The sequence below is a fragment of the Lissotriton vulgaris genome, chromosome 3_1 (genome assembly GCF_964263255.1).
Source record: "Lissotriton vulgaris chromosome 3_1, aLisVul1.2, whole genome shotgun sequence".
Classification (NCBI taxonomy): domain Eukaryota; kingdom Metazoa; phylum Chordata; class Amphibia; order Caudata; family Salamandridae; genus Lissotriton; species Lissotriton vulgaris.
Window position 1 is genome coordinate 1,063,756,467 of NC_141689.1, and position 23,247 is coordinate 1,063,779,713.

At 44.3% G+C, this 23,247-nt stretch overlaps 2 protein-coding genes across 4 annotated transcripts in view; both read right to left on the reverse strand.

Annotated features, from left to right (window-relative positions):
• TOPORS (TOP1 binding arginine/serine rich protein, E3 ubiquitin ligase) overlaps positions 1–23,247 on the reverse strand; it is an 84,561-nt gene that overhangs the window by 14,808 nt on the left and 46,506 nt on the right. The gene's annotated exons all lie outside the window — the stretch shown is intronic.
• LOC147727399 (secreted frizzled-related protein 2-like) lies at positions 1,880–10,398 on the reverse strand. Its single transcript, XM_086962746.1, has 3 exons — positions 9,803–10,398; positions 2,264–2,370; positions 1,880–2,125 (listed from the first exon to the last, which is right to left on the reverse strand). The coding sequence occupies exons 1-3, from the start codon at positions 10,290–10,292 to the stop codon at positions 1,880–1,882; spliced, it is 843 nt and encodes a 280-aa protein (XP_086818872.1). The 5' UTR covers positions 10,293–10,398.

Here is a 23,247-nt window from a genome sequence, read left to right on the forward strand (position 1 = left end):
AAAAGTTTACAACTTTATATAGCAAATGTCTAATAAGAATCAGTAGTAAAAAGATGCAAAACTTTTTTTTTTATACAGTACAAATTTCTTTATGAAAGCACGTACTTTGCCACCTGATGACCGTGTTCCAAAGGTAATACTCTTAATAAAGCTTTTTATTCCCAATGACCAATTGGCGATGTAATGTGGTTATTAATAGGATTGGATGCATGAATTTGAATTTAAAGGTATTTATTGAGCGCTCGTTTACCTAGCGGTTTCATGGCGCTGTGGGGGTGGAATCCTAAATCAGGTAGCAGAGCGATTTAAATAATAAAGGCCTGAGAGAACAAAATAGTTTTCAAAGTACTGCGAAACTCCAAATAAGATGGTATTGTTCTCATAGAGAAAGGTAGAGAGTTCCAAAACAACGGAGCAAGGACAGAGAACTTGGAACCTCCCATTCTGCTCTTCCTGTACCGGGGCACCACCAGGAGAGACAGAGAGGAGGAGCGCAGTTGTCTGCTGGGAATGTAGGGTTCAATTTTGGACTCAATAAAAGTCGGAGCTGTTCCTGCAAGGGCCTGAAACGTAATGCAGCCCATCTTAAAAAGGGTCCTTTCTCTAATAGCAAGCCAATGGAGGGATCTGAGGAGGGGAGTGACGTGATGTGATTTGGGTAAGCCATAGACCAAGCGGGCAGCTTGGTTCTGCACGAGTTGAAGTCGTTGAATGGCGTAGGCAGGTGCACCGTTACAGTAATCTAAACGGGAAAGAACCATAGCCATAAGAATCAACTTAAGAGCTGAGAAAGAGAAAAACCGTGAGATCTTTCGAATAGTGCGCAAAGTAAAAAAAACAAGAAGAAACCACCGTGCTAATCTGAGAATGTAAAGTGAGGTGTTGATTGAGCGTAATCCCCAGTGTCTTAACAGAGGAAGAAGGAGAAGGGGGAGAACCAAAAGAGGGGGGCCAGAAGACGGACGACCAAGGGTTGAGTTTACCACCAGTGAGGAGAAGCTCGGTTTTATCAGGGTTGAGTTTAAGATGGTTGAAATTCATCCAATCCCTGATAAAGACCATCACCGACTGGAAATTGTGGATAGAGTCAGGAGAATCAGAAAGGTTAAAAATGAGCTGGAGGTCATCGGCGTAATTAAACACAGAGACCTCCGTCCTCTGCAAAGCAAAAATGAGTGGAAAGATATATAAATTAAAAAGAAGAGGGGAGAGAGAAGATCCCTGGGGGACGCCACATTGCACTTCGCGCGTAGGGGAGGAAATGTCCGCCAGATGAACTGCCTGTGAGCGGTCTCTCAAAAATGAACTAAGCCAGGCCAAGGCAGAGCCTCCAATGCCTGCCGCCTCAACACGGGAAAGAAGGATGGAATAGTCCACCGAGTCGAAGGAGGCCGACAGATCAAGAAGAACCAGTGCCTGTGGGAGGTTAGCATATAGCCCCTCTCCAATTGTGTCCATGACGGAGACCACCACTTTTTCGGTAGAATGGAGAGGGCGGAACCCTGCTTGGCACGGAGCGAGCTAGCCACTGTCCTCGATGAAGGAACTGAGGACTTTAGTGGCGTGGCGTTCAAGAACCTTGGCCAGATAAGGCAGGAGGGAAATAGGCCGGTAGTTTACTAGCGCTGTTGGATCTGCACCTGTTTTTTTTAAATTGGGATGATGGTAGCTGTTTTATGGCAGAGGGGAACAATTCCTGATTTAAGGGTCTCATTGAGAAAAATAAGGGGAGGGGAGGGGCAAGTCAGGAAAATATCACGCAAGATATGGGCCGGGCAGATGTCGGAAGGGGATCCAGACTTGACACAGAAGCAGGGAAAGGAATGTTTCTTTAGACAGGGGAGTAATATGATCAAAGTGATGAGTATTGAGTGGTGGGTCAAGGTTTAAAAAAAGCTGGGGAAGGAGAGGGAATGTTGGCCTTAATATCTGCAATTTTCTTAATGAAAAAATTGTTCAGTGAATCACATAAGGGTTGGGAAGGTACAGGCTTGGAAGTGGTCCTGTAAGAAGAGGCCAGTTCAAAGACTGTAGCAAAGATTTCCCCGGGTTGGCTCTCTGCCCTGAGGATCTTATTGGAAAAATAGCTGGATTTAGCGTAGAGGATGGCTTTCTTGTACTCAGCCTGAATAGAGGAGTACAGTAGTTTAGAGGCAGTGCAATAAGTACGTCTCCAAGCACGCTCTGCTCAGCGGACAGCCAGTTTTTTTTTCTCCTTGAGATCCGGGCCGGACCATTTGTTAACATCATGGGCGCGGCTTACCCTAATGCGCCTTAGAGGGGTCACCTGGTCACAGGCATTGGACAGCCATTTATTTATGGTCTCTGCTTGGAGCGGTATAGCAAGTTCCTCTATCGCTGGGCTAGAAGCTGATAGAGAGGAGCAGAGAGAAGAGATGTCAGCTTTGCCCCAGTTACGAGCCCAGGTGTTCCTAGGCAGAGGGGATTTTGTGGTTAAACTTAAATCCAAAGAAAAGGATATCAAATAGTGATCGGACCACAAACAGGGGGTGACGGTGGGAACGGGAATAGGGATATTAAGACACCAAACTTGGTCCAGAATATGGCCCTGAACATGGGTTGGAGTATGAATGTGTGATATGAAATTCAGACTGTGAAGTAAATCGGTGAAGTCTCTGGAGGGGGCATCTTCGGCCGGGTCAGATGGCCAGAAATTAAAATCTCTAAGTACCAGGACCGCCGAATTGTTCACAGCCAGTGTGGCTAGCAAGTCCTGAAAGGCCGGGAGGAAATGGGGGCATATTTTGAGGAGGACGATACATCAAAACACAAGTGATTGGCATATGAAAAGAGGTGGAACGTACTACCAAGTAGTCGACCGCTGGAATAAGTGAGTAAGATAGTAGTTGAAAAGTAAAATTCAGGTTTAGAAGCTGGTAAAATTATATTGCCCTCCCCGTATAGGTACGTGTGATTTATTGAATACTCTAAATTTGGACGCTTTGGTGACTAGGTTTCAAACCCTCATGTTTGAGTGGAGTTGCTAACTTTCCATTACCTAAATATAAATGAAAGTACTTTGTGTTGTTAACAGGCCCGGCTCCCCACCTCTCCCAGAGCTGACCCTGTGTAGAGCCAAGATCCCTGCCTGCCCCAGCCCGGTTAGAGGCTTGCTTCACCCCCCCCCCGTTCCCCCCAGTCGGTGACAGGTCTCTAGCCCCCCTTGTCCGGTGACAGGCCTTAGCCCCCAGCCACCTCCCCATGGCGAAGAAGACATATGACCTGCTGTTCAAGCTGCTGCTCATCAGCGACTCGGGGGTGGGCAAGACCTGCATGCTCCTCCGCTTCTCCGACGATGCCTTCAACACCACCTTCATCTCCACCATAGGTGAGTGTTTGTGGTACCTGCGTGGTGGGGAAGGGGGGGGGGGGGGGGGGTAACTGAGTATTTGTCCTCCTTTAGTACCAGCTGCTTGTGTTGTGTCATGAGTGGGAGTGGAGGTTTGATGACGCTGATTGCATTAATAACAATCAGAGGGCCATCACCATCGTTTTGGGGCTTGGAGGGTGAATTGAAAAAAGTATGCCATGGCTTTAGAACCACATCTGCTTCATTAAGTGTATGCACCAAAATAATAAAACATCTCGTTTTCAGTATCTGCTGTTGACCCGGATCACATCATTATTGCGCCCATCATCTTGCAACTTACAAAATATCGTACGCGTTTGCCACCACTTTATACCATAGTATAAATCCTACAAGCAGATGTGCTGATTGCATCCGAGCCTCAGCTTTGCCGCGTCCCGGGGACCCCCTAAGTCTGTCTGCCTGCCTGCCTCTCGGCGCGCTTGCCTGCCTCTCGGCGCACGTGCGTCTCTCGGCACGTGCGTCTCTCTGTGTGTGTCTCTGTGTGTGTCTCTCTGTGTGTGTGGCTGTGTGTGACTCTGTGTGTGTCTCTCTGTGTGTGTGGCTGTGTGCTACAGTAGTTATATTACAGCGCAGACCAAATGTAGGAGATCTGGTAGAGCTTGGATCCATTAAGAATGGCGGCTATTCTTATGGTGTCAGAAAGGCATTAAGGTTGTTTTGTGGAATGTTAACAGCCTTAACAAAATTAAACAAGGCATTATTAGACATGCTTAGAAACAGGCTCCCAGCCTGCTTTTATTTCAGGAGACCCACATAATGGGCACACAATGACATTTGTTAGGCCAATCTGTTTTTACCAGGATGTGTTGTGCTGGCTTTACGAAAGGCTCCAGGAGTATGTCTATTTTAATACAAAGATATTTCCCATTAGCAATGACAAGTCCGGCGCAATGCAGTTGGGCGGTACATGGCAGTGCCATGCCAATCTTAAGCCACCTTTTGTTGATTTGAGGCCACGAAAGCCACCCACCCCCCCACCCCACCTCCCTACAATGACAGAAATCGTTCCAACTGCTTTATCAAACCTGGTCATGGATCTCTCCATTAGGAGACTGCCCTGGTGGTAGATGCCAAAGATGCAAGTTGCTCTGCTATGGCCATCGGTTTCAAGTTGGGCATTTACGTTTGGCATGTGTGATGTCTGGCAGTTGCTACATCTTACGGAGCGATACTTCACTTTGTAGCCTCAGACACATGACTTACTTCAGGTTAGATTATGCTTTGGTCCCAGCAATGGATTTCATAAAGCCATCTAACTTCCGAATATGCCCAGATGTCTTTCAGGTCGCTCCCTAGTAAAACAAGCATTTACAATGCAACTGTTTCGCCTTTGAAAAAGTTAGAGCTATTGGCATTGTAAATGACAATTTTCTAAAGAAAATAAAAGCAGAGGTTCAAATTAGTAATAATTGTGATTAGGTGAGAAAGAAATGGATGAAGTGCATTGGTCTAAAAGCATGCTGCAGAAACCACACTCATTTGTTCGACTGTTTGTGACCCACTTAGCTTGCTAACAAAAACAAGCACCGCAGAGTTGAAACCCAAGTGCAACGGGCGCACCTAGCAGCAAAACAGAGAAACCGACGTCAGCACTGAATTGCAAGAATTAATGCAGCATGCCCCCTTTTCTGCACACAAGTGAAAGACATGAGCACCCAGTCTGTATACGTCTCATGAAAAGGGCAAGGCTCGGTGGGGAGCTATAAATCCACTACAATCGACAATCTTCCGAGGCCAGTTCCTCCAAACCATATCCAGTTACGGTGGTTAAATTAGTCAAAAAAAGAGCAGTACTCAGGTTCCCAATTGCTGTGAATAAGGCCAACGACGTGACAAGATGCGGCAAGCCGAGCAAATGAAAAGGTTCCAGTCAGCAGAAGGGCTGCGTGCAGTTAAATGGATCAGCATTATGAATAATATGTGGGCAGGAAAAACAGCAGGCGGCGAAAGTACAGTACTTTGTAGCAACCTACAAGGAGCCATGCAATGCTTCTCTGCAGACACTGCGGCAGAAAGGTTACATAATATAATGAATCGCAGATCAAATACACAAGTCTGCAAAAACTGAAACTGTGCCCACCACAACTGTGGTCGTCAAGAGTCACTGCGTGACAACTGCTTCCACCTTCAGTTCAATAGGCGTGGGCAATTAATGTTCGGATGAGAAAGGAAACGTTCAAATCGAAAAATCACAAGGAGTATTCTCACCCTACAGCCCGCAGCTATCATTTTAGGATTATATTAGAATAGCCATGGCTGCCGATGTATATATCTATCTATCTATAGATGGATATATACACACATACATACAATGTCAAGTACACCACTCCCACAAACGCTTCAATAATTCAAAGCGCAAATCCAGGGCAAAGTCACCATACTTGTAAAATAGCTAAGTTGACACCTGTGAGTGAAATAAGGAGGCCTCTAGGTAACAGGACTCGGGCCGAGTCTCATATTTCTGAGGTGAAAAATAGGAGCACCATTAAGTTAGGTAACAGCACTAGCAGGCCATGATAAGTAGCAGAATGCAAAAAACAGAAACCTAGACAATTCATGTGCCAAAAGGGAAGTTATATCACCTCAAATATGGGAAGGAGTGAACAAGGAAGGTCACAAGATTCGTTCTAGGTACGAGGTGGGTCACGGAGCTACTAATCCCACTGGTCCAGGCACCGCTGTCCACCCTCCGGCCTCTCTTAGCACCTCTTTGAATTTAGAGTAGAGGAGCAACTAGGAAGCACCACGGACATCGGAACTGGAGACTCACGTGACCGTACGTCAACGCACCTGCGCAGTTCCAGCCTCAAGCGCCGCCCTCCTGTTACTGATGCTAAGAGACTTCACGTAGGAGGAGCAGAAATGCCTCGGAGAAACGCAGTCTTTTTGGGATTCGGGGGAGTGTTTTTCTCGCTCTCCTCTTCACATTGGCTGGAATGTAAAATTCCAGCCAACGGGAAGAGGAGAGAAAACATGAAAAAACACGCCCCCGAATCCCAAAATGATAGGACTTAAACGGACAGACGCCCCTCTGCTCCAATGGCTGGACTCTATGTAGGAAGCCAGCCAATGGAGAAGAGGGGCGGGTTCAAATCCCACACTAATAGACATAAGATCTCGCCGGTGAGACTGCGCAAGCGCAGCCTAAGCAGGCCGAGACCTAAAAATGTTTAGGGGCCTCAGGGAGGAATACGGGAACTGAATTTCTGGCGGTTGTAGGATGGCTGGTTTACTGACAAACTATAAAGCGACATGGAGGAGCATTTTCATTTGAACACACCCTCTGTCTCCTATGCTATAAAATTATAGAAAGCTGTGAAAGCAATAATCCGAGGTACAATAAGATTAAAGATCTTGAGGCTTTAATCAAGAAATTAAATAACTGGCAGGGGTGTTGAATTCCTATAGCCCGACACCCAGAACATATTTGGGGTCACGTTCAAAAAGTTTGCATATTTCTTTTTTCTTTGAAAAAATGTAGGCTCAACCACTCGCTGGCTGCCAGTTTACAATACCACACGTTGGATCAGGGAAGGGCATTGTCTGCAGTTAAGGTAATACATTAATGCTGTTCAAACTTGTATTTATGGCTCTTTAAAGCAAAGCCTTTATTATTAGGAGCGTTCAAAGGAAATGTTGTAAGGTCAACCTGCAGACTGACAGTGGTTTCAGTATGAACATGTGTACACGTTTGCAAAGTTTTAACAATATGTGGTCATATAGAACACTCCCAGAATGCTCTCCGATTTGATGCAATGCAGAAGCTTGAAAGCAAGATTGATGATTCTTAGCTTTCAAACTAAAATGTTCACCAAAAAAAACCAAAATGTTTTCATATATTATTGTGAAATTGTAGGTACTATTTAAAAGTAGCATCGTGTAGCAAAATGAGGTTTATGCATTCGAGTATTTCCCAAAAATATTCACAATGGAAAATAAGTAACCAGTTTCAACACGATAATGGGAAGTAAGAAAATAAGTCTGACATTGGAGGTCAGCCTTTTGGTTTTTGTCAATGAGTGTCTTGTTTTGGCATGGTTTTTGCAAACCTTGTTGTGACAGCTGCCAGACCCTCGCCATTATAACAAACATTGACAAAAAACAAAAATATTTCCTGGTCTCAAAAAGCACTTTGCCACAGTAGTTCTTGCCACTGAACAAAACTACTGTGTGAGCCGATATGCTCCTTACGAAAGAGCAGCATGTTGTCCTTCACAGCAAGATAGACAGACTACTTTTTAAAACAAGCATTTACAATGCAATGGTCTCGGCAATATTATAGGTAGAGCTATTGGCATTGCTTATTTTTTTTATCCCTAAGTAAATGTTATTGTCATTTCTATTGTCAATAGCTTAAGTGTTTGCATATGTGTTACATATTGCATTAGACATATTGCATTAGCAGAGAGAGTGAGGTAGCGAGATAGAGAGGTATTGAAATAGAGAGTGAGTGATGTAGTGAGAGAGTGAGTGATGTAGTGAGAGAGTGAGTGATGTAGTGAGAGAGTGAGGTAGATAGAGAGTGAGGTAGTGATGGAGAGTGATGTTGTGAGGTAGTGAGATAGAGAAAGATTGATGTATTGAAAGAGAGAGTGAATTAGTGAGTGTTAGTGATGTTGTGAGGTATTAAGATAGAAACAGTGATGTAGTGAGATAGTGAGGTAATGAAAGAGAGAGTGTAAGTGACTTCGTGTATTTGAGAGTGAGGTTGTGAGATAGAGTGAATTAGTAATTTAGAAAGAGAGAGTGAAGTTGTCAAATATTCTACATACCCGTATGTAAACATGCATATGTATAATTGTTGCTACAGAGTCTATGATAGTGACTTTTTTATTTAACATTAAACATTAAGATGCATTTTCGATGGGAAATGGCTTTGTAAATATACCTTGGGTGCCTTTTGATAACTCTACGTGGAATTCTGCTTTTGTTTGACATGTCCAGTTTGGTTTCTTCATTTCAAGTTTCATATAGATTGATCAAAGGAGAACACTAGTAGTAAATGCTCAATACAATGTCCGCTTGTGTATTCTTTGCTTGATAAAGAGGGTTTGTGCGACATTGTCTGCGAATGGCGAATCTTGAAAAACGGATCTGAATTGGCTATGAGCTCTGGCGTATAACGTGTCTGATTAAGAGGGATGGAGTTTGTGCGCGCGCCCAAGTGAAAATGGCAGTCACTGTATGTATGTATGTATATATATTGAAGTGCACATGGGACTTGTGCCTATACATAGACTGCATCTCAAAGCTATCAGTGCCGGTGTCTGTTCTCCAGTGACAGTAGAAATCATTGACAAATTAGTATACGGATGTCAGTCGCAATGTAAACTATCCCAGGATGTTTGTCCCCTCCCTCAGCCAAAACACACACACCACACACACACACACGGCTAACAGCAACTCACCCCAAACACACACGAGCGATAACTTTACATAATGAGAAGCTACTGAGGGTGGATACTAGATTTGCTAAGGACTTATCAGGGAAAGAGGAACGACCTGTTGTAGGCTTGACAGCAGCACTACATAGGCGTAGCTTGAATGTTTATCTAGTCAACGCCAACAAAACAATTGTGTGATATACCGAACAAGAATAAATAGCCGCTTGGACGTATTAGCATGCACTGCAGACATAATGCAGTGACATCTACGCACCGGCATACAAGTGCCAAGTGCTCCGAACGAACACAGACCTTAAAATATGCATGACCTATTGCATTTACACCCACACAGAGCCACACACACAGAGCCACTCACACATAGTCATTCACCTAACTACGGCGGAAAGCCTCTTTGAGGGAAACGGTGTGCGTGAGAGACGGAGGGAGCATTGTGTTATTGGGCAAATTACGTACAAAAGTAGTGGTTGTTGTTGGGGGAGGTGCCAAAAGAAGCAGAGCATGCTGTTCCCTCATAAAGTGTTTGGATTCTGCATTTCAACATCCATAGTTCTTGCATATAGCACTTGATTTCTGTGACCTTATGTTTTCTCTCTGGGTCTTTAAATCCAGAAACACCCAAGAAAAATCTAGACAGGCAAAGTCAACGTGGCTCTTCTACTATGGATGTGGGTTTTCGTGTACTTTTTGCATTTCAAATGCAAGACGTGCTTTTCAGACAAACCAGTATGTTGTGACAACCCTTATATTTCCGGGCACCTGTAGGTATGCAGTAATTCAGAGAATGTTGCTTTTAATGTGCTGCTAGCTTGCATGCAGTGGTAAAGCGCATACATGTGAACATTTAGGAGCGCCCAGGAGAGATGATCTACCCCAGTACAATGTGCACTTCTCGGGGGGGGGGGGGGGGGATAGAAATTAAGAAATGCCTGTCCTCTCAAGCATATGGCAGTTACCTGCACGCATGCCTATACGCCGCAGAGCACACGCCTGCGTCAGGGGCGCTTACCTTCCTGGGTGGGCGGCAGGTCCAGGTGGGTGGCAGCCGGCGGGATGCACAGGTCGTTGTCCTCGGGAAAGCGGCCGCACTCCAGCATCTCGGGCCAGGGGAAGCCGAAGGTGGACATGACAGGCGCGCAGCTGTCCTTCATCTGCTCGCAGAGCGAGCAGCACGGCTGGATGGTCTCGTCGATGCAGACGGGCGCGAAGAGCGAGCACACGAACTTCTTGGTGTCCTGGTGGCACTGCTTCTGCACCAGCGGGATCCAGGAGGAGGCCTGCTGCAGCACCTCCTTCAGCGTCTCGTGCCCTAGCAGGTTGGGCAGGCGCATGTTGGGGTACTCGATGTTGTGGCACAGCAGCAGGCTGGCCGTGATGGGCTTGCAGTTGCTCCTCTTGTACGAGAACTCTGGCTGTCCGAAGGGGAAGAGCCCGGTGACCGTGTCCATGCAATGCGCTGCAGTGAAGAGCAGGCAGAGGGCGAGGTAACCCCAGGTCATGTTTCAGCAGTGGGACCGCAGGCTGCGGGGAGAAAGGCTGCTGGGGGTGCCTTGGGCTCGCCTGCGCGAGTGAGGTGCTGGACGAGTTCTTATGGTGAGGGTGGGAGAGCTCCCCCTACCTCTGCCTTGCCTAGCTCAATTCGCCTGGCTTTCCGCTCCCTCTGCTAGCCTCCCTCGGCTCCTCTAACTAGTGCTCTTTAATCTTTGGTGGACCGGCAACAATGGCGGCCAAAGGCTTCTGAAATTTTTCGGATTTAGGGGCGTGTTTTGCTGCCCTGAGTGACGGGCGACGTCACTGTCTAAAGAACAGCAAAACGTACGCCCCCAAATCCGAAAAAGACGGAGCCTATTTGGAGGGACGGCTCTCTCCTCCAATGGCTGGCCTCCGTTTAGGAAGCCAGCCAATGGGAGAGAGGGAAAAACTGAGGCGGGACTAATAGTCCCACTAAGAAACATTAATTCTAAAGGTCTTAAAGAACCCCAAACCTAATTAGGGGTCCAAATCTTGAATAAGGTCAAAAAAGTGCACTCATTGTATATGCCCTTGCATTAGTGCAGATTTATGGCTTCATGAATTCACAAGAACATATAGGTAAAGGCGTGGAAATCGTACTCCTAGAAAATATTTGTGTAGTGCATTTTTACATGAGCAAATATGCACATATAGATTTGCTCATGCGATCTTTTGAGCGTTTACTTGATCAATTTCTCTCCAACCACTTCTTTCCCAACCCTGGAAGAAGTTTTACTTCTGTCCTTGTCAGGGGTAAAGTTCTAACCTTTCTCAATATGGGAAACCCCTAAACCATGCAAGTTAGTAGGTTTGCACAGACTCCAAAGGGTATTTTAACCCTGTAACTATTACTTACCAGTACCTTCAGCTCAAGTATGTAGATCTGTGGACAGGTGGCAAAATAAAGGAACTGCTAGTATTCAAACCCACTATAATATGAGCCCTGGCATTATCAGAGAAGCTATTATCGTAGCCCCTATAGAAAGAGATTGATGTCATTATTTGTCGCAGCACTACGTGACACCTAAGGGACAAGAGGATTTTTTTTACAGGACAAGTACATTTATGAAATGCCCTGTCCCCTGGACAAGTAGTTATTTGATTACATTTCACACCCTTGGATCAGGATAGTGCCCATAAAGATGGAGATATTTAGACAATTCGAGATTGCACAAAGATCCCTTAGAGAGAATTACTTCATGCAACCAAATGTAGCCTGATGCCATTGCAACACAGAACCGGGAGACAAAACAGGGAAGTTAACAGATTGAACTGCAAAATACGACACTGTACTGTATACTAGCAGAGATCCTATTTTTGGACTGATCACTAACGCAAAAGAAATTGCAGAGGCCTTTGACAATTATGAATTATTATATAGGGCAGCTACGATCCAGACAGTATAATCTGATAATACAGGTTTTGCCACTAGCCCAACTGTAGGGTGAAACTAGAGACTATACGATACCAGCCCCCAGCACCTTGCCTTCCATCACATCCATGTCCTCTAGAAGGATCAGAAGACTGGATGGCTTTCCTGTGTTGTTTTTTAGGTCTCGGCCTAGCGTACACTGCGCAGCAGTGTCGCACAGCCGATAATTCATGTTTCTTAGTAACGGGGCTTGAACCCGCCCCTCTTCTCCATTGGCTGGCTTCCTAAACGGAAGCCAGCCATTGGAGGAGAGGGGCATCACTCCATTCAAGCCCCGTCCTTTTCGGATTCGGGGGCCTGTTTTTTGCAGTTCTCTCGCTGTGACGTCATCAGTCACTCAACTGCAAATACCACGCCCCCGAATGCGAAAATGGTGCCGCTTTTGTGACGCCATTTCTGCCCGACCGCCGCAAGAAGTCGAGAAGCTGCAGAGTCCTCCGGTGAGTGCTTGCTGTCCTGCCCCCTCGTTGCTCGTGCTTGCTGTCCTGCCCCCCCCTCGTTGCTTGTGCTCGCTGTCCTGCCCCCTCGTTGATTTTGCTTGCTCCCCTGCCCCCTGTTGCTCGTGCTTGCCGTCCTGGCCCCCTGGTTGTTTGTGCTTGCTGTCCTGCCCCCCCCTCGTGCTTGTGCTTGCTGTCATGCCCTCTCGTTGCTTGTGCTTGCTCCCCTGCCCCCCTCGTTGCTCGTGCTTGCTGTCCTCCCCGCCTCGTTGCTTGTGCTTGCTGTCCCACCTCGTTGCTTGTGCTTGCTGTCCTGCCCCCTCATTGCTTGTGCTTGCTCCCCTGCCCCTGGTTGCTCGTGCTTGCTGTCCTGCCCCCCTCGTTGCTTCTGCTTGCTGTCCTGCCCCCTCGTTGCTTCTGCTTGCTCCCCTGCCCCCCCCTCGTTGCTTGTGCTCGCTGTCCTACCCCCCCCTTGCTACAGCGCCTGCACCGAGCGTGACTGCAGCTGGTAAAAGGTACGTCTGACTCGTTCATTCGGGAGGGCCCCGGACTCTCACTGCTGTCATGTGTGGAGTCTGTCCAGAGGAATCTAGGGACCTCAGTGTAGTAATGTGCTGGGTACGGGCGCCATTTACATTTCAAGAGCATCCAGGTGCCTCACCTCAGTCACATGTAGAGTACATGTACACCCCGGTGTTCCTAGAAGACTGTGTCCCACTGTAGTATGTTAAACAGACCGCGCAAAGTTCCTGTGCATCCAAGGACTTCTATCCTAGGGGTGTTCAAGAGTCTCACTGCTGTCATGTGTAGGGTCGGTACAGAACTCACATTTGCCGCGAGACTCTGGACAACTCATTGCAGAAACACGTAGCTTAAAGCCAGCACAGACACAGTACATTCTGGGGGCATACAGGTATGTCCCTAAAGTCACATTTTATATAGACATACATTTCAGAAGTGTCTCACTGGAGTCATCACAATAAGAGTCTGGGCACCTCACTGCAGTTATGTCTTCAATAGACCCCGCAAAGACCCCATTCAACCCCGGAGCATCCTTGCATCTCACTGCTGCAATGTGTGGAGCTGGCACAGGCCCGCGTTTATCAGGAGAGTCTGGACATTGCTCTAAAGTAAAGGTTAGACCCTGCATGAGCCCTGTATATCCAAAGAGATTCTGGCCACCTCACCGCTGTCAGTAATGTCAAGAGTCACTGGAGGCCCAGTACACCCCAGCAACATTTAGACATGTGACTGCACTGATGGTGTCGCACTGTAATATCAATTAATTTATAGAGCACTTCATATCCTTAATAAGCAACCAATGGGTGTTTGCCAATGGGTATCTCACTTCTACATGAGTTTGCTTTCGGTGTGACAGTGTGTGCCTGTGACATGGGCTATATGTTTAGTGTTTCACTGTCAATAGTGAGGACCAGAACTGTGGTCTATTTTTTTTTGCCACATACGGGCATTAATTGAACAAAAAGTAGTAACAGAGGCGCTGAAGTTTGCCAGTGTAGTTTATAGATTGATTGCGAGAGTGTGATGTGGCTTATATAGGAAGAGTTTTTGGGTTGTGCGCAGCTGCCACAAATTGCTCAGTCCCTGTTGCATCGTGCGTATAGCTGTGCATGTGCCAAAAATTGCTCAGTCCCTGTTGCATCGTGCGTATAGCTGTGCATGTGCACGGGCGTAAGAGGAAAGTGTGAGAATACACTTAGTCATGCACGCACATACCTACCATCTTTGAAGTTGTCCGTATAACACAGTTTAAACCACATTGAATATGCGACGTAGGAAGTGCCCAGAGGTAAATAGTGCTGGTCATGGGAAGCTGAATCTTACATCTACTGTAGTATGTGCTCAGGAGAAGCATGGGCAGAGCAGAAGAGTGTCATAGGACTGGTGCATGCTCAATGGGGTCCACTCAGGAGCAGCAGCAGAACAACTTATAGCAATGCATACTATACAATCTACTATAGTATATGCACTGAGAGGTCCACCCAGAAACAGTGTACAGCCATTATGCTGTCAGTCTTAGTGTAAGCCTGAAGATTCCATCGTGCAGCATCACAGAAACATTTCTTGGAAAACTGCATAATACAACCCACCCTGCCCCCCCCTCGCCTCCCCTCATTGCTTGTGCTCGCTGTCCTGCCCCCTCGTTGCTTGTGCTTGCTGTCCTGCCCCCCTCGTTGCTCGTGCTTGCTGCCCCCCCCTAGTTGCTTGTGCTTGCTGTCCTGCCCCCCCCCCCGTTGCTTGTGCTTGCTCTCCTGCCCTGCTATTGGCATTGTAAATGACAACGCCATTTATTTAGGTTTTTAAAAAAAATTAATAATAATGTCATGAGCAATGCCAATAGCTCTAACTTTAAGAATGCAGAGACCATAAAAGAACCGCAGTATTTTGATGAGCGCACTAGGAGCAATGTTTCCATGTGGCTCTCCCGATAAAAACATGTCATGATGAGTTCCGCAAGACCACAATAGGAGCGATTCATGAAGCGCATAACTTCACTATATGCCCATTGAGTTATTAAACAGAGGCGAAAATTATCTTAAATAACACAATAACTAATGGGTGGGATCAAAATGTTTTTCTACCCCTCTAGGGACTCAAATATTGCATCAGAGGAGTTTGAAAAAGCATCCGATTCCTTCTCCTGGTAGTTCCTACACTAGGTCCCACAAAGAATTCCACAACACACCTCAGAGCTTCTTTTTTCCCTGGGTTACCGGATGTATGCTTTTTGGTCAAATTCTGCATGGTTTTGAATGGAGTTCAAAAAAGTAATACAAATTTCTGTTTTTGAGACACATTTGTCCTGATGACGCCCTGGTCAAGTTTATGTTTGGACTGAAATGAGGACCATACTTATATAATATGGTCTGCTGAATTATTTGCTTTACATTTTCTGTTCCAATTTTGTTTTATTGTTTGATTTAATGAACGTTGTCAGTTTGTCGAACTAATGACAGCCTATTGCTCTGTATGGTAGCATTATCTGTGTTGCATTTATGTGTTTCTTTTGATTACACTCCTGTTGTGGCCAATAATCCTCTAATGGTCATAGGTTAAGATTAGGGCTCCCGGTTTTATGGTATTTATCTTGGTAACATTTCCGTCTGTATTTATCCATATTTATTTTTTGGACATTTTATCTGTATTTATCCATATTTATGTTGTGTATAAATGAAGTCATAAAACTGTACATGTCCATATTTATTTAACTGATACACCCTTATACTTTGAGGTCTGTTATGATTTAGCTATTTAAGCTGCCAAATATTACGTAACCATACATCCACTAAATATCAGCATTATAACGCAAATGTATAATGACATATGCCATTATTTAAAGAAATTCATCCTGTTTTTTTATTTCTCATGCTGTCCATCTGCTCAGCTATTGGGCTACAATTTATTAACGACAGCACGGAGAGTACCTTAGAGGAAGCACAATTTTCTGTATCTATCCACTTTCAAAAATAAATGCAAACAGAAAACATTGTATTCTGTATTTATTGATCTGTAAAAACAGGGAGCCTTAGTTAGGATGTAGGAAGATATTGGATACAGTCTTTTTCCAAGTTTCCTTTTTCTTTGGTAACACCAGTAAAACTGAACTTTTTTTTTTTTTTTTTTAAGAGACGGCAAAAAAAAGGTGGGTTTGGGGAAACTGTATAAAAACGAATGCTCTTTTCTGCAACTTGATACATTAGTATTCTAACTTTGCATATTTGTCACTGGTGAGGTCTTGGTGGTGGAGAGATGAAATCTACAGGCACCATTCCAATACAGAATAGTTCCATGAAGAGCACTTACCCTAAATGGCACTCAACCGATGCAAGTGGAGTACTTCTACTTCAGACAGCAAATTACCTTCAACATTGACAGTAGGAGACTTCTCTAGCAATTTTGCCAATCACTAAAATTATAGACCTAAAACACTCGATGAGAAACAATAAGATTGAACAAGCTGGTAATCCTGAAAAATTTCAGGTAGACACTTCTCTTGTGCATTAAATATACTGATATCAATAAACCAATGTCATCTTATTTGAAAATCTTTGAGTGGGCCAGGTCTGATACAGTCTATAAACATGCCCATCTGAACTTAAGTGATTCTTTAAAGATCTTTAAAAAGAATAAAACGCATGAAGCTCGACCAATGTTTAGAGAAGAAAGGAGCTTTCAACTTGACAACATATGTCACCTAGAAAAATGATCTACTGCTCACAGGTGTCTTCCTCTCAATTTACAGCAAAAGCTGGAGATGGGGAAAGAAGTGGCAAAGTAAGGAGGACAGATCAGGAAATGTAAAATTAGGCTGACATAATTCTTATACATATGCCCATACAACTGGGAGAAACTTATGCAAATATAGGGAAGTAGGGGGGAAATCAGGCACTTAACCAGTAGTATCTTTAGAAATGTAGGGTTTTACTTATCTACAGCCTCGTCCGGCGTCTAAATTGGGTCTCTCTCATGTTTGTGGTCAAGAGGATTCTTCCTCCTGAAATGCTGCATGCCTGAAATGCTGCATGCCCCGGAGCAGTGCATTTGGGACGAGCCTAGTTCCTGCTGACTGAGTCTCTTAAATAAATGCTCTCTGCCATGGAAACATATTGCCTCCAGAGTTTCTGTAACACTGCAGGTTATGTAGTTTCATTAATGAAATAGGGCCACAGATACCTTATAAATTTTAGGAACATTTGTAGGTTAGACTCATTTTTAACCTTCTAAATTTGACTTCCATATCTAGAATTTTGTGGGTCATTCTTTACACTATATTTTTTTGCAAAATAAGATTGTGTTTTTTTTCCTTCTTGTTTCTCCACAGGTTCACTTCCTAAATTAGGGCTAAATAAACCATTCAAACTTGCTCCAACCTATGTCACAATTACACTTTGCCTATTACTCGATTGCTGGTATTGTTAGTATCCTCGGTAGCTACTATTTTTCTAAATGTTTTTAGGTCTCGCCTGTCAATGCGCTTGCGCATTGAGCTTGCGAGAATATAGGGGCTTAACTAAACGGGCGATTTCATGCAGTGCCCGAGAAAAGCGCGTGCACGCATGAAAGCCACCAGCCTCCCTCCCACAAGCTTCCCCCAGCGTGCGCTCTGCCTCAGGCATTTCTCCTCCCCTAATTATTCACGGCCGGCTGGCGGTGCTTTCACTTTCACGGCCGCCAGGCTGTGTCTCGTTTTAACTTGTTTTTCTTGTTTTTTGGGCCACGTACTGTAACAGACTTGTGTCGCCATCGGTGTCAGTCAACTAGTTTCCAGCGTTTTTTGCAGTAGGGAACCAATTTTTTACCCTTACATTTTGATTTTCACTCTTTCTTTCTACGCCCTGTGTTTTCTTCTGTCGTTCTATTTTATGTCTCTTCCGCGTCTCTTTATTTCCCACTTTCCTCTCTTTCCTCTCTATCCCCCTTTAATCTCTTTCTTTGCCTCTTTATTCTCTCTTCCCTTTACCTTTCTTTCCCTTTCACACATCGCATTCTCATGGAATTCCACGGCCTCCTCTCCCTCAGGCACATTCCTCTCCTAATAATGGCGAGAGGGCTGCAGTCGTTGTGTTTTATGTGCATCAAGTCCTTTCAGGCAAGTATTCAGAATCCCTGCCTCCGCAGGCTGTTGTAATTGTTATGTTGTTAGGACAAGTGCTTTGCATACATACTCCGTCAAATCGATGTGGTTATCAAGAGAGGCCCACTTTGTGAAGAAAAGGCCCACTTTCTCTCTTCAAAAAACTTTAAGCTTCCTATTCTCCATGTGTCTCTTAGTTTAAAGAAAATAAATTTACTACACCGCGAAGTTGCCCCGAGGACATTAGAATGCTTTTACAGGAGAACCTGACCACTACAAATTGGGCCTTTTTGAAAGGCGCGGGGAGATTAAGTGATGATTTGAGTCACAGGGCGTGAGCCAAGTGGGGGATTCAATCCGGATTGCCCAGTTGCAAGGTCGGCAGCTCTAGCCTCCAGGCCTCTTCTCCTCTCCCACTTGTTTAATGTTTCACACACAACTGTCTTAACCGTACTTTCACGGCCGCCAGGCCGTGCGACAGAGTGCTTTTTACTTCCCACACAATGCACGTGTGCCCAGCCATCTGCAGTTCCTTGTAGCTTGTTGTCTGTAAGTCCATGTATTTTAAAACGTAACACAATCAGCACTCGCGTTTATTTTACTATTAAAGGCAACTTCCCACATCAGCGTCTGTTTCGCCTTTCCACTTTACTACCACATTTAATGCAGCATTTTATATAGCGCTAACTAGACTCCAATGTATGAGAGCACTTTACACCAGCACTAGTTACGTTACATACACACGCATTCATTTTTGTTAGGCAAAGGGGATATTAAGTGCATTTCTCTTCCCCCCCCCCCCCCCCCACCCCCACCCCACAGCAATGCTTGTTTCAGCTCGCCTCTGTCCTGTCGTCTCCCAGCACTGCTGGAAGTTACCTCTCTGTGCTGACAAACATCTTCACACCTCTCGGGAACATTCCTCTTGTCACCCCAACCCCGCAGCTTCACTCCCGACAGCCAAGGCGCTAGCATTGGCGCTGCTTACTGGTTGGTGTTTGCATTCCTAACAAGGAGGACAGAACCGTTCAATTAGGAAGGGCCTGTTGTTTAATGGCACAAAAGTGTGGAAAACAGTACTTCCCTTTATATTAATTTTAAAGGCAACTTCCCACACAATGCTTGCTTGTTTGTTGTATGTGAGTTAATGCACATAAAAACGTGAGACAATTACTACTCGCGTGTATATTCATTTTAAAGGCAACTTCCCACACAATAAACGTGTGCAGAGTCAGCGGCAGTTACATGTTGTTTAGTGGTGACCTTTGTTGCCTTAACAACTTTAGCATCCTGCTGTCTTTGATTTGCATCACACAGATGCGCAGACTGATAGATTAGAATCTTCATCGCTCGGCTTCTTTACTGTTAATTAGCCTGTACTGGTTTCCTTGCTCAAATGTACCGAATTTTCATACAAATTCACCCTACAGCAGCCTTTTAGGCAGCCTTTTTTCACAAACCATATCTTGATCTATTCCATTACATTAATACAGTCAGAAATCTGGGACCAATTTTTAGGAAGGGTTGCAGCGTATTTTAAGTAATTGATTTTGCTTTTATTTATGCCACTAAATTTCTTTATGTCTGGCTGCAAGCATGTAGCTACAGTTGTCCTGTAAAATACGTAGCTACCGCCGCGTTCCCAGTGCTTAATTAGCAGCTTTATGCTTAATATTTAATTTAATATTTTTGGGAACAGAAAACAGATACATTAACATGTAATATGGGCTTGTTGACAACCGCTTTCACAGTGCTTTATTTGATTGTACACTGCACGTGTGTGCCGTCTGTGCGTGCGATTTAGTCTTCATAAATACCTTTGTTGTGGATTTATATACATTATACAACACATTAGGAAACGTTGGTCTCTATAGCTACCTTCCTGTCTGTCTTACAACTCATACATCCATTATCTTCTACATGTACCTTTTATGCCCATCCATATGTACCCTCAATGCCCACATGTACTTTGTATATTCATTTACATTTCCCTCTCAATGAGTGCTTTTTACTTCCCACACAAGGCACGTGTGCCCAGCCATCTGCAGTTCCTTGTAGCTTGTCTGTAAGTCAATGTATGTTAAAACGTAACACAATTACCAAAAAAAAAAAATAATAATAATAATAATAATAATATTCACAAAATTAAATAACCAACGATTAATCTAGTGCCATTATAAATTACAACAATTAGGTAAGTATTATTTACTTTTAACATTTAGAAGCCATTGTGATTATAAACAAAAACAAAAATTTAACTACTTTCAAAACGTCAACAAAAGTAAAAAAATTATTACATTTACAAAACGAATAGCTCCAACTTTTCTAATGCGAGACCTATTGCATTTCCAATGCTTGTTTCTCTCCTCATCCTGTCGTTCAGCCTGGCGGATTTTTTTCTTTTTTACTGTCTTCAGTATATTTTCCTTCCTCCTCAGTCTCACTCCTAGTCCCGCCTCTTGCCTTTCTGTAACAGTGTCAGGTGAGGGTTAGCCTCAGAGAGTGGTCAGCCTTTTCTACATGCCAGGAAGAGATTGAAAGCGTTGCTTAAAGACCTACCCTTTGACAGTTAACATTTCAATGTCCTAAAAACTCATATGCATTGATTTTCTGTGTTGTAGAAGCACGTAATCTTGATGGGTGCATGCAAATATCTAAAATAGCCTTCAAAAGCAATGTGAAAAGCTATAGGATAACATTTGTATAAGTAAATGAGAAAATGGTGAACGCCAATATAATTAATGGAAAGCATTCAGGTACTTTATCCAATGGAGCTACCAAATTAACTTAAGACAAAAAGAACAGATGAGAACAAAACACTTTAAAAGTCTAGGGTATAAGACATTAAAAATGGATTGGACTTCCCAAAGGAGGTGATCATATCTCAGTACATAGTGGGCTGCTGACACCATCACAAAGAACAAGGATAACTCAAGACCCAGGATGAGCTCTTGAAAGTTAAATTAACAGAGAAAATGGTTTAGTGTGTTTGGATCAGTAGCCAAATTTTAAGCCACTTAGCTTTGTAGTCCCCCTTTCAATTGATTAGTTTATAACTTTGCCATGAACAATCAAAAACATTCATCAATATTTTTGGCACCTGATGAACACAAGTGCCAACAGGGCCTCAATAGGAAATACAGCCTAAAAGGCTTCAGGAGCAATATCGAGGTATTTAACAACTATGTATCTAAATTATTTATGGAAACAAGATGCGTTAACAACCCCCATAAGTCAGGACAGAAAATGTGATATTAGATTTATCATAAGCTAACGCTTCACACCAGAGTAAATAAAAACTATTTACATTCATTCAGATCTCCTTACATCATTATTTAGGAAATATATGGCAGATGGGGAAATCCCAGGTTCTTCAAAGGATGCAACAATGTCTTTAAAAAACGCACTTGTAAGCTAAACCAATAGATCATTTAAACCCACATCAATCCTTTCTGTTGACTGCCATATTATTGCCCTAGTTCTGGGTTAATCAAATAAGACATACTGGAAGAATTGTAGACACTGAGGAGCAATGATTAATTTCAGATTACATTCACATTACACTCTTAACAGATTGATAGATTTGGCTCAGTCTACAATTCAGGATTTATTCTTAAATACTAAACTTTCAAAAAGTGCCTCCACTAGTGTTTTGATCATGTTAATGGGAAGCACATATGAAATTATTACCACAAATGCTTGTTATGAGGCAAAGAGAATCTTCAGTAAATAAGTGTCAAGTTTTGCCATTACCTCCCATACTGAAGACCCCCATCAGATTAATTAGGGAAATAATGGTATATGGATGGAACTTCAACTAAAGTTGTAGGGCAAAATCAACTTGATGAGAAGAGCAACAATCATCAAAATAAATTCTCTTCTAACCATACAGATCTATGTTCCATAATTATACGACTTAATTGCCAAATTGATGTACACAGAGGAAAAAGTTAACCGTATCTGATAAAGAATGATTAAGTGCTATTGATTCTATGTCAGGACCGGAGGCTCAGATAATGCTTCTCATTTCTTTGCTTTTATTATTCAGCAGTCAAACTAAACACTTATAGAAAACTACACATCCCATGAGCCTTCAGTGCTCATAACCATAGAGTATAACATATAAATGTCCCAACAGAGGTAACTACTTCCTCTTTCTTTGCTGCTCCGCAGCCAGTTAAGTGCTTCTTACCTTACCTACTTGCATTTTTGTAGTGTATGGTTGTTCTATGCTTAGATTCATTGCTACATTGTATGTCGTTATATTTCTCTTCACTGTGTATTGCGGAATGAAATCGTGGCTAGGGTGCACTGTGGGGAGCGTTTGACAGCTCATTTTGAGGGCACGTGCGGCAGCGAAGTCCCGCTTTACATCACGCGATTGTTTTTTGCTGTTCTAGACGGGGCGGCGCAGGTCCGCTCAGATCTCGCTATTGTCTGCTTGTTGTATTGGTTTCCTTCACCTTTGCTTGGGAGCGCGACGGCCTCCCCTGATGAGCGCAACATGCCTTCAGCAGTTCCTGTGGAGAGGGAGTGAGGGGGCGAGGGCTGCGCCTCGCTCGATCGCACAGTCCTCTCTGTTTTTGCAGGCGGCCGCTCCCACGCATGTGCGGCGGCCATTTTTATCCATTTCCTCCACAAACTCCCGATCGGTCAGTTTCAAAGCGGGAAAGGCTGCAAATTCAAAAGTGCTTAGCCCGTTTCAGCCCCCTTCTACGCTGGCTGTGTAGCAAGTGTAGTTGGCTGTTAAATGGTCACATAGGCTTTGCCTAGAGAGGCTTTTTGTCAAGCCCTCCCACCACTTATAACAGAAAGTTTTTTTTGTGAATATCAGCTAGCCTGGGGTAGCGCCTCACCCCCCCCCCCCCGGCTGTCCAGTCCCAGGACGTTGGGTGAAGATCTATCCTCTCTTGTTCGCTTAACCACTAGCGCAATTACTTACCTGGGCTATATCATGGCGGAATATATGTATGAATAGGACTATTATTAGGAGTCTGAACCTGCTGGTTCCTTGGAGCAGGACCTTTTAGAAGCATTAGATGCTGGGGTCCAGAAGTCTGACAATACAGCTTTGGTCAAGGCTATCGCCCCATTGAAGATACACCTCAATAAATACGCCTTGCAGCAGGGATGGATTCCGGCCACGCCCAATCCCCCTAAGCCTAGCACGGCACAAGGGGTTAACCCACATAAAGATGATTTTGCGAAGCTGGCTGATTCTTTGGCAAAAGATCGGGCTTCATCCACGCAGGACTCTCTACGGAGATCCTGATGATACATCCTCCGATCAGCAGTCGGATGATCAGGAGGCGGCCAAGAAAAAGAGGGAACACCATTTGGAGACCCCGTCCAACCTAAACTACTTACTTTTGAGCCGGCTGATATTATCCACCCCAATTAGACGGCGTGGCTCCCGTCGCCAGAAGTGGCAGACTATGCACAATCCCAGCTCTGTCGGCCCTACGACAAGGACGTCA